Source organism: Podarcis muralis, chromosome 2, assembly GCF_964188315.1.
Source record: "Podarcis muralis chromosome 2, rPodMur119.hap1.1, whole genome shotgun sequence".
Classification (NCBI taxonomy): Eukaryota; Metazoa; Chordata; class Lepidosauria; order Squamata; family Lacertidae; genus Podarcis; species Podarcis muralis.
The window spans coordinates 114646190-114660259 of NC_135656.1; the positions used below are offsets into that span (position 1 = coordinate 114646190).

At 46.8% G+C, this 14070-nt stretch overlaps 3 protein-coding genes across 3 annotated transcripts in view; 2 read left to right on the forward strand and 1 right to left on the reverse strand.

Moving 5' to 3' along the window:
• LOC114592137 (uncharacterized) overlaps nt 1-9401 on the forward strand; it is a 61523-nt gene extending 52122 nt beyond the window's left edge. The window contains 2 exon segments of the mRNA XM_077923031.1: nt 1659-1669; nt 2441-9401. Of these exon segments, the coding sequence (XP_077779157.1) occupies nt 1659-1669; nt 2441-3670 (1241 nt within the window). The 3' untranslated portion in view covers nt 3671-9401.
• LOC114592429 (tripartite motif-containing protein 10-like) overlaps nt 1-14070 on the reverse strand; it is a 647260-nt gene that overhangs the window by 184285 nt on the left and 448905 nt on the right. The gene's annotated exons all lie outside the window — the stretch shown is intronic.
• Nucleotides 10425-14070, forward strand: part of LOC144326506 (uncharacterized) — a 100390-nt gene continuing 96744 nt past the window's right edge. The window contains exons 1-2 of the mRNA XM_077923025.1: nt 10425-10601; nt 13649-14029. Coding sequence (XP_077779151.1) covers nt 10440-10601; nt 13649-14029 — 543 coding nt within the window. The 5' untranslated portion in view covers nt 10425-10439. The remainder of the gene's footprint in view (nt 10602-13648; nt 14030-14070) is intronic.

Below are 14070 nucleotides of genomic sequence, written 5' to 3' on the forward strand. Positions count from 1 at the left end.
GTCTAGATTGAACTCTCTCAAGGGGGGAGAAAGCAGAGGAAGGTGGGCCCAAAAAGGAACCATAGAGGAGTTGTGCCAAGGTTTTGGCCTTGCCTAATTTTAGAGCTTCGGGAATGAAGAAACCCCCTTGTGCTCTGAAAAATTTAAGGATACAATTAGTGTTTTTTTCCGCTAGGGGGTGCCCAATTGGGGCTTCTCCAGGGGCAGCAGAATGTCTTGGGCAGGAGAATCCCTGCAGGGGCTCTCAGACTCCCTTGGCTTCTTCTTCCCTCCCTCCCAGGAAGCTGCAACTTGCTCTGGATTCTGCGCTCCTCAGGAAGCTGAATCTGCAAACCTAGCTGAGACTGAACCTGCAACCCTGGCCAGGATGGAAGGAGGAAGATGGACGGGTGACCTGGTTAGGCTGTCTCCCGCATCCCTCCCCACAACCTCTGAGCATTCCCTCCCAGGGCCCTTGGAGAAATCTGGTGAGTTCCAGGGGAGAGGAGATGGGGACAGGGATAGATGGGTGGTGGCAGGAGAAAGAGTAAAAGATGGAGAGGAGACAAATGGAAGGAAGTTCCTGACAGGAAGAAGGAAGGGGTGAGGCCTTCTGCAAAGCAGCTCTTTGTTTCTTGAATCCTTTTCCTAAAGTAGTGGGGGCAGATTTTCTTCCTCCAGGCTTTGAAATCTTAGGTGTTATTTCAACGGCAGGAATAATTGATGATAATGATGTTGCACACCAGTACTGAAAAATGGGTGAAGGGGAATGGAATGCTTTGCATAATTATTTATACTTAATGTATTTAAATTGTTTCTATTACTCTTATTTTTTATAGACAGGGTCAGAATGATACATTCCACCAGCATCAAAACACAATAAATGCATGCACCTCCCCAGTTTGGTGGGCTTAAGGGACAAAGGACCAGTTATCATGATACACAATTCCTGTGGCTGGAGGCTCTGCATTTAGGATTGGGCATATAAAGTCCAAGAGCGGCTGGTATTATAAGCAAACTGTGTAAACTTGCCAATCTTACAGACTGGGGTTATTTGTGTGTGTGAGTGAGTGAGTGAGTGAGTGAGAGAGATAATAATTTTAGCAATCCTGTGTAATGGCTTGGTTCTACCGCACAGACATGAGACAACTCCAGTAGTAATTATCTCAAACTCATAAATCACTGTGGAGCTCAGTCTTCGGCCTGTTCATCCCAGCTTGCAGTTGCCGAGTCCTCCAGCAAAGAAGGCCCCACTTTCGCTTTCTTTTCACCTCTGCTCGCAGATTCTCTCGAGCCTACGATTTTTTGGACAGGCTATTTCGGGGGCTCTGTGTAAGAGCTCAAACTGGAGATAACAGTCTGTGCCCCCACCCTCCGTCACCCCCTCTTCCTGCTCTTTGTTCTTTGCCCCTTCTGCAGCTTGGCTGCTCCTCCCCTGCTTCACCTTCCAACTGAATCACATCTCTTGCGTTCTCAGGCTCTGTCAGCGGAGGCACGAGAGGCTTGAGATTCACAGAGCTGACACCCTGTAATTTTGTCCGTTCCTAAGCTTCCATGGAGATACTGTGGTACAACCTTGGTGCAAATTTCAAAATAAGTACACAAAGCCAACAAAGAGACTCAGAGGTTTATAGTGGCACCAGCTTTCCTGGTCAAGAGTCCACTTTGTCAGACTGCAGCCCACACAAGCGTAGGCCATAATACATTTATCTGCCTTTAAGGGCTGCAAAAGATGAATAAACAGAAGCGTAGTTCATCTATGGAATCTATCCTACAGGAGACAGTGACGGCCAGCAACATGGATAGCTTGAAAAAAAGGATAAGACTGGCATCTCTGCTCTGCCCTCGTGGTCCTAGGCAATAATGCTTCTTAATACTAGTTTCTGGAAAGCACAGTAAGGAGGAGAACTTTTGTGCTCCAGTCCTGCTTGCCGGTTTCCTATCGGCATCTGGTTGGCCTCTGTGAGAAGAGGATGCTGGACTAGGTGGGCCTTTGCCTGATCCAGCAGGCTCTTCTTAGGTTCCAATATATTGCAATATTTTTACAGTTACATGTAGCACTTAAGTTTTATTTATTTCACAAGGGAAATACTGTTACTTGAGCCAGGGATCATTTCTTCACTTCAGAAAGAAAAAATAGATGTGCCTAATAAGCCAGTTCCACCATAGATCTGTATTATAAAATGATGGTGGTTTATTGAGTTTGAATGGAGTGATCATGTGTTGCTCCTGCCACTATCTCATCAGCTTTCGTAAAATTTGGAACCTAGAGAAGATAGTGGAGAATGAAGGTGTTAAAATAATAGAAGGTACAGATTGGGATTGACATGTGTTCAGTTCCCTTTTTGTCTTTCTTGAAAGTCTAACAGGATTCTCCTTCCTCCCAGACTCCCAAACAGGTGAGGAAGATGAAAGTCAGAATTCTATGAAGCCACATGTGAATTTATGGGGGGAAACAAAGAAATTGAGGATACAACAAAAAAGTCACAAAGGAGAGAAACTATTTGAATGTACGGCATGTGGAAAGAGCTTCAGTGAAAGTGGAGAACTTCGAATACACCAACGAACTCACACAGGGGAGAAACCATTTAAATGTATTGAATGTGGAAATAGCTTCATTAGAAGTGAACACCTTAGAATACACCAACGAACTCACACAGGGGAGAAACCATTTAAATGTATTGAATGTGGAAAGAGCTTCAGTCGAAATGGTACACTTAGAATACACCAACAAACTCATACAGGGGAGAAACCATTTAAATGTATTGAATGTGGAAAGAGCTTCACTACAACTGGGAAACTTAGAATACACCAACGAACTCACACAGGGGAGAAACCATTTAAATGTATTGAATGTGGAAATAGCTTCAATGAAAGTCAAACACTTAGAGTACACCAACGAATTCATAAGGGGGAGAAACCATTTGAATGTGTGGATTGTGGAAAGAGCTTCAGTCGAAGTGGAACACTTAGAATACACCAACGAGCTCACACAGGGGAGAAACCATTTGAATGTGTGGATTGTGGAAAGAGCTTCAGTCGAAATGATACACTTAGAATACACCAACAAACTCACAGAGGGGAGAAACCATTTAAATGTATGGAGTGTGGAAATAGCTTCAGTCAGTATGGAAACCTTAGAATACACCAAAGAATTCACACAGGGGAGAAACCATTTGAATGTTTTGATTGTGGAAATAGCTTCAGTGAAAGTGGAGCACTTAGAAGACACCAACGAACTCACACAGAGGAGAAACCATTTGAATGTTTTGAGTGTGGAAAGAGCTTCAGTGAAAGTGGAGCACTTAGAATACACCAACGAACTCACACAGGGGAGAAACCATTTAGATGTATTGAATGTGGAAAGAGTTTTAGCATAAGCCGCACACTTAGAATACACCAACAAACTCACACGGGGGAGAAACCATTTAGATGTATTGAATGTGGAAAGAGCTTCAGTCGAAATGATACACTTAGAATACACCAACAAACTCACACAGGGGAGAAACCATTTAAATGTATTGAATGTGGAAAGAGCTTCAGTACAGGTGGGAAACTTAGAAGACACCAACGAACTCACACAGGGGAGAAACCATTTAAATGTATTGAATGTGGAAAGAGCTACAGTGAAAGTGGAGCACTTAGAAGACATCAACGAACTCACACAGGGGAAAAATCACAGATACTTTAATAAACCGCTTAGGTGTTTTTTACCTTTCAAACCACGCCAATGCTTTCAGCCCCAGAAGAGGAGCTCCCCTTGGTGTCAGGGTAGGGGTCCAAGGGAGCATCTGGAGCCCTGCCATTCCTTCTGTCCCTGGCCCCTTCCCCTCCTCTCTATGCCATCCCAGGGCCACTCTTGACTCCACAGCAGGAGACTGGATCTGTCTGTGATGGTGAGATGTCCTGGCTGGTTGATGGACCACTTCCTGTTTCCTGGAGCTCCATCCTGCCTTCTGATGCAAGGTGGAGTCATGAAGCAGGTGAAGGCTGTGCACACCTAAGGGTGGTGCAGCGGGTGGGTGGGATTCTGCTTAACCTTTCCCCGTCTGCTCCTTTTCTGGATCCAAATCCCCACACAAAAAGGGGCAGTGTGAGGGCGCAATCAGTGTTATGGAGCTGCACTGAAAATCATTGCTTTGTGACCATAAGAGGCCCTTCTCAAAAAAACAACAAGAGAATTTAAGCTATAGAATTTAAAACAAACAGATAATTACAAAAAAAGAAAGCAGTCTGGTGCCACATTGCGTAGGAGTTACTTTAACACACTCTACCTGGGGCTGCCTTTGAAAAGAGCTCAGAAACTTCGACGGCTCAAAGAGCTGCAGACACATTACTGACCAGGGCTGGCTATAGGCAGCATAGGACTCCCATATTAGAACAGCTCCATCTGCCTAATTGTCTGTTTCTGGACACAATGTTTCCACAAGAAGAGGAAGATAGATTTGGAGTGCCGCTTTTTCAAAAAAGATGGACACACGACTCTTTCTTTGTGGAGCTGAAAGGCATGCCCGTGTGCCTCATTTGTGGTGAGGCCCTCTCCGTCCTGAAGAAGGCCCACCTGCAGAGGCACCACAGGATGAAGCACATTCAGTACGAGGAGTTCCAAGGGCAGCTGCGCCAGGAGAAGGTCAAGGCGCTGAAAATGGACCTGTTGGGTACCTGTGGCCCCTCCAGATGAAGTGATATTGCAACTCACGTCTTCTTTAGCCGTTGGCCACGCTGGCTGGGGCTCATGGGAGCTGGAGTTCAAGGATCTAGGTCCACAAATGCCGGGGACAATTCAAATCCCTCCTCAGTCGTGAAGCCGATTGGGTGACTTAAAGCTCGTCACCATCTTTATGCGCAACCTCCCTCGCAGGGTTGCTGTGTGCGTGAAAGCAATATATCTTGTGGTGGGCTTGATGAGGGGAGTGTGGAATAGAAATGTAATTCATAGGTAAGAAGACAGGAAATAGTTCTGAATCTGACTGAAAATAAAGGATTCTTTGTCTCTAAATTGCATACAGCAAGCACCTGTGCCTTTCCCCCCTCCCCCCAAAAAAACAACTCAAACATGGTAGCTGGTCTTGTCAAATGGGCCAATATAATGTTCCTTTGGCAAGTTTGTTGTTGTTTAGTCGTTTATTTGTGTCCGACTCCTCATGACCCCATGGACCAGAGCACGCCAGGCACTCCTGTGGCCCCTCCAGATGATGTCAAATTGCAACTCACGTCTTCTTTAGCCGTTGGCCACACTGGCTGGGGCTCATGGGAGCTGGAGTCCAAGGATAGAGGTCACAAATGCTGGGGACAATTCAAATCCCTCCTCTGTCGTGAAGCTGATTGGGTGACTTAAAGCTGGTCACCATCTTTATGCGAAACCTCCCTCGCACGGTTGCTGTGTGTGTGAAAGCAATATATCTTGTGGTGGGCTTGATGAGGGAATTATGGAACAGAAATGTAAATAAAGCATTCTTTGTCTCCAAATTGCATATAGAAAGCACCTGTGTTGTTGAACTCTAGCTGAAGTCTCAGCATCTGGTTTCTCAGCACTCTGCACTCTCTCTCTGGAAACCTCCAGCTGTCAGGTGACAGGAACCAGCCATTGCCTCCCAGTTCAGAAACAGTCTGCCAAGAGCTGAGATTGGAAGTGGACAACCAAGGAAACTTGGGGGAGCATTTTCATTTCCATGCTTATGAATGTTGATTTGAATATATTCATTTGATGTGTTCAAAATAGTAGGGAAAATTTATGGTTGACACCACCTTGGGATAGTTTTGACAGGAATTCAGGGAACTAGGAATATTTTTAGTTCCATCAGGGTTGATGGATCAGCAAATAGCTGGAGAGGATTAAGGGGTGGGGGCGGGAATCAGGCCTTCTTTCTCGTGTGACAGATAACCGATTCCACAGTTCTTAAATGTGACCATTTGCTGCCTCCCAAAATTATGCTTAAGCCTCTCACCCCCCCCCAAAAAAAACACCAACTCAAACATGGTAGCTGGTCTCGTCAAATGGGCCAGTATAAGGTTCATTTGGCAAGTTTGTTGTTGTTTAGTCGTTTATTTGTGTCCGACTCTTCATGACCCCATGGACCAGAGCACGCCAGGCACTCCTGTCTTCCACTGCCTCCCGCAGCTTGGTCAAACTCATGTTCGTAGCTTTGAGGACACTGTCCAACCATCTCGTCCTCTGTCGTCCCCTTCTCCTTGTGCCCTCCATCTTTCCCAACATCAGGGGGGTATTTTCAAGGGAGCCTTCTCTTCTCATGAGGTGGGCAAAGTATTGAAACCTCATCTTCAGCATGTGTCCTTCCAGGGAGCACTCAGGGCTGATCTCCTTCAGAATGGAGAGGTTTGATCTTCTTGCAGTCCATGGGACTCTCAAGAGTCTCCTCCAGCACCATAATTCAAAAGCATCAATTCTCCGTCGATCAGCCTTCTTTATGGTCCGGCTCTCACTTCCATACATCACTACTAGGAAAACCATAGCTTGAACTATACGGACCTTTGTTGGCAAGGTGATGTCTCTGCTTTTTAAGATGCTGTCTAGGTTTGTCATTGCTTTCCGCCCAAGAAGCAGGCACTTTTTAATTTCGTGACTGCTGTCACCATCTGCAGTGATCATGGGGCCCAAGAAAGTAAAATCTCTCATCGCCTCCATTTCTTCCCCTTCTATTTGCCAGGAGGTGATGAGACCAGTGGCCATCATCTTCGGTTTTTTGATGTTGAGCTTCAGACCATATTTTGCGGTCTCCTCTTTTACCCTCATTAATAGGTTAATTCCTCCTCGCTTTCTGCCATCAAGGTTGTGTCATCTGCATATCTGAGGTTGTTGATATTTCTTCTGGCAATCTTAATTCTGGCTTGGGATTCATCCACTCCAGCCTTTCGCATGTTGAATTCCGCATAGAAGTTAAATAAGCGGGGAGCAATATACAGCCTTGTTGTACTCTTTCCCAATTTTGAACCAATCAGTTGTTCCATGTCCAGTTCTAACTGTAGCTTCTTGTCCCACATGTAGATTTCTTATGTTAAGGAAATTAGGGGGGGGCACATCTTTAAAGTTATTAAATGTTGCAGATATTATGCCTGAATGTATCCTTTCAACTTGACAGATCAGGGAAGTTACCGTATTTTTTGCTCTATAAGACTCACTTTTCCCCTCCTAAAAAGTAAGGGGAAATGTGTGTGGGTCTTATGGAGTGAATGCAGGCTGCACAGCTATCACAGAAGCCAGAACAGCAAGAGGGATTGCTACTTTCACTGCGCAGCGATCCCTCTTGCTGTTCTGGCTTCTGAGATTCAGAATACTTTTTTTCTTGTTTTCCTCCTCCAAAAACTAGATGCGTCTTGTGGTCTGGTGCGTCTTATAGAGCGAAAAATACGGTACCTAGCTTTAAAACTAACATAAAATCAACACCTTTGCCAGTTTCCTCCATTCCAAAGCTATTTTCCCCTTGAAAAAGGACTCCAGGAAGTGTCCAGGGGTGACAATTGCTAAGCTGGGCCAAGGAAAGCCTAATCCTATCACCAAACTTGCCAAGGGGCCAGACATGCAAAGGAAGTTCTATTGTACTTTGGGTGATGGACTTCAGAGGTGTTTGCCTATGCTAAGGGAAGTTTCTCTTAGACTTAGGCAAGAGGTTCCACTCTGACAGAAGCCTCAGAGGAGGCTGGATCTTTCCTCATAACTCATCGCTGGAGGCATAAGCTGCAGAGCTCTCACGGAAGGAAGCTTAAACTTGAGAAGCCAGTGTGTTCTTGCTGGAGATGGCTAGGAGAAGCAGCATCAGCAGTTGCAAATAAGTCATGCAATGTTGAAGAAGCTTAAGATCTCCCTCTGGGACCAGAGAGAGGAAAGCTGACTGAATTACATAAAGGACTGAACATTGTTTGCAATGTGCTATTTTATCATGCTTATCTTATTGTTAGACTGTTTAAGACTGTTCTGCGGTAAAGCTTCAAAACTTATTTTTGTGATGGAGAGAATTCATTTCCACACAAGGTCCAGATCAGGAATTCCACTGAACAACTTTAACAGCAAGTACTTGAAGGGTACTTCAACAAGTACTTCAACAAGTACTTGAAGGGACGCGGGTGGTGCTGGTTGTTAAACCACAGAGCCTACGGCTTGCCGATCAGAAGGTCGTGGTTTGAATCCCCACGACGGGGTGAGCTCCCGTTGCTCGGTCCCTGCTCCTGCCAACCTAGCAGTTCGAAAGAACATCAAAGTGCAAGCAGATAAATAGGTACCGCTCTGACGGGAAGGTAAACGGCGTTTCCGTGCGCTGCTCTGGTTCGCCAGAAGTAGCTTAGCCATGCTGGCCACATGACCCGGAAGCTGTACGCCGGCTCCCTTGGCCAGTAAAGTGAGATGAGCGCTGCAACCCCAGAGTTGTCTACAACTGGGTCTAATGGTCAGGGGTACCTTTACTTGAAGGACCAAACCAAGAATTACAACAATCTCTTCCTCAAAATGGTTCAGCCTCCACCACCTTTACTGCAGTCAACTGAAGGCAACCAACTAGGCCCTGGGGCCCCCGATCTTTCCCACTGCCAATGAAAACTAATAAATGAAAAGGAAGAGAAGCTACCCATATCACACTGACACAAACACCTTGCATATGAACTTTGTAAAATAATGAAAGTGTACTACCCCTCCCCCCCCTGCTTGCTCTCCCCACCTCTCAATTCCCCAACCTTGCACTGTATACAACATTAAAGTCTGTCTGTCTGTGAATTTTTATGATATCCAAACAGAGTAGCTTATAGTTAGGAAGCCAACACCCACCCTTCAGATGTGAAGGAAATAAGCACCTATCCTATCCTAAAAGACATCTGAAGGCATCCCTGTTTAGGGAAGTTTTTAATATTTAATGCTGTACTGTTTTTAACACTTGATTGGAAGCTGCCCAAAGTGGCTGGGGAAACTCAGCCAGATGGGTGGGGTATAAATAATAAATTATTATTATTATTATTATTATTATTATTATTATTATTATTATTTAATGATCTTCCTCTGTTTCACTTCAGATAATTTGGTGGGGCCTCTTCTCAGTTCATTCTATTCTGGATCAGTGTCTTAATCCTTTGAAGATTTTGTATATCACAGAATAGTCATTGAGATGTCCCCAGATGTTGTGGTCCAGTTCCCATCAGCTTCAGCCAGCAGGGCAGACAGTCAAGGATGATGGAAATTGTAATCTGGACCTCACCACCTTGACTCTGCTGCCCTATATCCTTCCCATTGAAAGAAATGTGAAAATTAATTTTGTACGCTATAGATTTATCCTGGTCTGGTGCATGCAATGTCTTTTGTTTTGCAGCTGTGTGATTTGTGCTCATATTGTATTGTGGTGGCCATTGGCTATAAACAATAACATTTATAGATACAGTCGATTGAAATGCAAAAATAAGTAATAAAATATATAAAATGATTTTATTTTTTTGGTCCTCACTCCCAAATGGTGTGTGTGTTTTTGCTTATATTGTGCTTTTGGTTATATTGGGGGTGGGGTGGGGAGTGGAGAAGTATGAAAGCCAAAAATGCTCCCCTCCTCTGCTAAATTGATGCAGGAGACCAGAGGCAGTGAATGAAAAAGCAGGGAAAGAGGAAACCCTCCAAGTGCCACTGTTTAGAATTAAAGAATGGAGTTATCCAACCCCCGGCCCTCTGAAGGCAATCCTGTATAGGAAAGTTTTTTAATGTTTAATGTTTTATTATGTTTTTTATATATGTTGGAAACTTCCCAGAGTGGCTGGGGCAGCGTAATAAGATGTGTGGTGTATAAATAGTAAAATAATATTTATGGAATGGGATGTCCCTATTTTCATCAGAGAAATGTTGGAGGGTTTGGAAAGGTCGGTTGCTGGAGCTAAGTGATTGCATGATCCCAACCAGCAGAGCTGGGAACTGGACTGCCTCCTCCAGCTACCCATTCGAGCTGCAGGCATAGCTGTCAACCTTCCCTTTTTTTGCGGGAAATTCCCTTATTCCAGTGCCATTTCCCGCTGCTATCCCGGATTGTTAGGTATCCTGTAGAGTAGACCAGTGTTTCCCAACCTTGTGCCTCCAGCTGTTTTTGGACTACAATTCCCATCATCCCTTGCCACTGGTCTTGCTAGTCAGGGATGATGGGAGTTGTAGTTCAAAAACAGCTGGAGGCACAAGGTTGGGAAACACTGGAGTAGACTGTCCCCGGGACAGGTGAGGCTGCTAATCCCTTATTTTCAAATCTGAAAATTGACAGCTATGGCTGCAGGGTGGCATCGTCCCAGCTTTCTGAAAATATTTACTGATGAGGAAACCAGTGACTGCACATCGGATCACAAGGAGACTTATTTGTGCAACATTCTGGATATCCGAGAAGATGCCAGGTAGATTCCAATGATACAATAAATTTTGAGGGACAGCGCAAGGGGGCGAATCCAGCCTCGCAGCCTCCCAGGGCCCAACCCACAGCCAGCGAGCTCCGATGCTCAGAGAGGCAGGAAACGGGGCCAGCCAGGGGGACTCGAGAGCGGCTGCACTTTCCTGTCCCCCGCCGAGGAGAGCGGAGGAGCAGCGGCCCGTGGCCTGGCGAGTTTCCCCGGAGAGGAGCCGGATTCCTGTGCAGGGACGGAGCGAGGAGTCCGAGGTGCAGGAGGCGGGGGGGGGGGGCCGAGGAGGAGAGCAGGTGGGCCTGGCAGGATCAGGCCCCGAGTGGAGTCAGAGGCTGCAGGGCGCCCCCCAACCGGGCAGGAAGGGGAAGGGGCGCAGCTGAGGGGCAGGGCATCTGCAGGAGGGCACAGGGGCAAACATCTCTGGCTCAGGCTGGCACGGACCCTGCCGGAGACCCTGGGGAGCTGCTCCCTTCAGTCCTGAGCTCAAGGGGCAGAATGAGGGGTCCAAAGCAGCTGCTGCTTCCCGATGGACGATGCATACAGTCGTCCGATGATCAGCGGCGTAGCTGGGGGTTTTGCCGCCCCTCTCCCTGTCCCTCAGCAGGGAGCCCCGTCCTCTTCCACGGTCCTCCCCACGGCGGAGAGGGAAGGGGAGGCAGGGGGGGAGAAGGAAGAGCAGTGCAGCAGGGAGGTGTCCCTCTCACCCTGCAGCCCCCTGACACGCTTTGCAGGCCACTACTCCTGCCCCCCCTCCTCTGCCAGTGCCATTGATAAACCTATCGCCCTCATTTGTGAATTGGTCTGATCGCCTTTGAAAGCTCTCTTTGCCACCACCATCGTCGCATCTTGTGGCAATGATGTCCATCAGATTCATTTAGCAAGGAAATGGCTTCTTTTGTCTTCCTCACATCAAGGTACACTCTGCCTACACATGGAGGTTCTGTTGTTCTGTCAAGGCTAATAAAACATCTAATAGATCTATTTCCCGGAGAACGCACCTGATCTTTTCCCAAGCTATCAAAGTTAGTGACCTCTTGTGTCTGCGTGTAAATCAGTGAGAGAGGCTTAAACCTGTTTCATTAAAGGTTTTATTTCCACCTTAGTAAGGCAGCAGAGTTTTGAGATGAAGGCTGAGGGTTGAAGTGGGTGACAGTTTTGAGAATGGAGAGGAAAGGAGGATTCTTAAGAAGTGTGGCATATGGAAATGAATTAATGATAATAAATACGTTGAAGACAGTATTGTAAAAGACTGAGGAATGCAAAATTGAAATTAGCTATTCATGTTCAGATTATTACTCATTTCATTTACCGTATTTTTCGCTCTATAGGACGCACTTTTCCCCCTTCAAAAATGAAGGGGAAATGTGTGTGCGTCCTATGGAGCGAAGACGCCATAGCCCGGCGACCCTCTCCCGGCTGGAGAGGTAACGCGGGGCTATGGCAGGAGCCTCCATAGGCGCGCGTCACCTCTCCAGCCGGGAGAGCCCGCGTGGGGCTAAAGAAGCCATAGCCCCGCGACTCTCTCCCAGCTGGAGAAGTGACGCGTGACTATGGCAGCAGCCTCTCTGCTGCGCCTTTCCGCTGCTCCCTGACCTGCTCTTTGGGGCTGGTGGTGGGCTCCCCCCCCCCGCCCGCCAGCCCCAAAGAGCAGGTCGAAAGGAACCTGAAGCCTGGAGAGCGAGAGGGGTCGGTGCGCACCGACCCCTCTCGCTCTCCAGGCTTCCAAGGTAGCCGCCTGAACGCACCTTAAGGGGCACCTTGTTTTAGAGCGGGAAAACAAGAGGGGGGAAATTCTCCCACTCTCTGCGCAGCGCCTCCTGCCGCTTCACTAAAGGGGCGCTGGGCAGAGAGCGGAAGAATTTTTTTCCCTTGTTCTCCCCCCTCTAAAACAAGGTGCGTCCTATTGTCCGGTGCGTCCTATGGTGCGAAAAATACGGTATATACTGCTTCATATATTTAAGGGAAAAATTCTCAAAGCAATTAAAGGGAAATCTCATTGCAGTTTGTGTCCATAGAATGTTGAGAACATTAACTCTGTAGATCCAGGAGTTCTCTCCTCTTGATAGGCTCAGATTTCATTCTTCTTTCTGATAGAGCAGGAGGAACATTTATGGGCTTAAAGCTGCATTGATTCTGGAGGCCACATTCCAGTGAGCTTTGTGGCCAACGTATGCACATGCATGCGCACACAGAAAAGAGATGCAGACCATAAAGTCACATGCACACACGCCAGAGGTGCAGCACAAACTCACCAGACGTGCCATCTAACATACATACAAGTATTGCAAACACAATCAGCATGTTTAGACCTTCCAACCCCAGTTCTGGGCTGGAGGAGAAATAAGAGCACAAGAAGACCCTTCTGAATTAGCAAGGAGATCTGTGGGAAAAAGACCCTTCAGATTGTTCTTTAGAAATCCTCTTTAAAGAGCAGCCAGAGGGATCATTTCTGGAGCAGGGCCTTTACCCCATTTCAGCACTGTGCTGCTTTGTGCTGAAATTGGAGTTTAAAAGATCTCTCTAAGGGCCCCTTAGGCATCTTTCTCTCCAGGACAGACAGAGATCTTCATCCTATGATCAGATCAGGAGATGGAAATGGCAGGGACTAGCAGGACACACCCTGAGGCTTGGCAAGCCATATGCAGCCAATGGACTGTAAGTTAGAATATCTTCAGTAAAGAGTTTGTGACCATCAAATATAAAATATTTTGGAGTGGGTTGTTTGATTTTGTTGGTCAATATTCCTTTTGTCTGTTTGTTTATTAGACTGTGCAGATACCATACATTTAAAGCATGTGGCTTCCCCCAGAGAACCACAGGACCTGTAGTTTATTGCTAGAGTTCTCAACACCCCTAACAAACTGCAGCTGGCAGGATTTCTTGGGTGAAGCCATGTACTTTAAATATTAGCTGGGTCTGTCGCAGCCTTAATCATATACAAAGATCTGTTGCTGCCTTTCCAACATGCTAGAAGTTGCAGCCAGGATCAGCATTCCCTGTCCACTGAACATGCTCAGTCCTCTCAATGGGTTGTTTTGGGATTTCCCTCCCTCTGCCTTGGTTTCCCCCCCCCCCCCCAAATATTATTTGTAATTCCATAAACCGTTTCCCCCAGTCTTTGGATAACTTCCCCTCGTCCCTGGGTGGAGTCGTTTGGGTGACATAATGATTGTCATTCACATCCTGAACATCAGAAATAGAAAGAGTAATAATATATTTCAAAAACTGGCTAATGGTTAAAAAATGTGCTTTTGTTTTTATTCTTGGGTTTTATTTTACTTTGTGTTTATTTCTTTTCTAGCAGGGTGGTGTAAAAATGGAAGAGCCGGGACCGAGGAGACCCATTCAAAGGGAGAGACTGGAGTGTAAAGGAAAGAAACCTCCTGCCGGCCAAGTTGGGGCCATCAGGGATCTTCTGACTCGGGCAGATTTATGTCAGATTAAGCAGGAGGCAGAGGAGGGGCAGCCGCAGCAGCACTGGGATGCCCAGAAGCAGGATTTCCTGAAGACGATGCAGCCCCCTCCTTCAGGGTGGGAAACCCCACAGGCTCCCTGTCCTCCCCAATCTGGGGATGGTGTCCTCCCTTTCAGGGGAGCTATGGATGCCAGTTGGTGGCCCAGTGGGAGAGCAGGGGGGACAGACCAGACCCTGCTCCCAGACACTGAGGGGCTTCTGGGAAAGGTAAGTGCCCTCCTCTCACCTGGGTTTCCAGCACCTGGAGG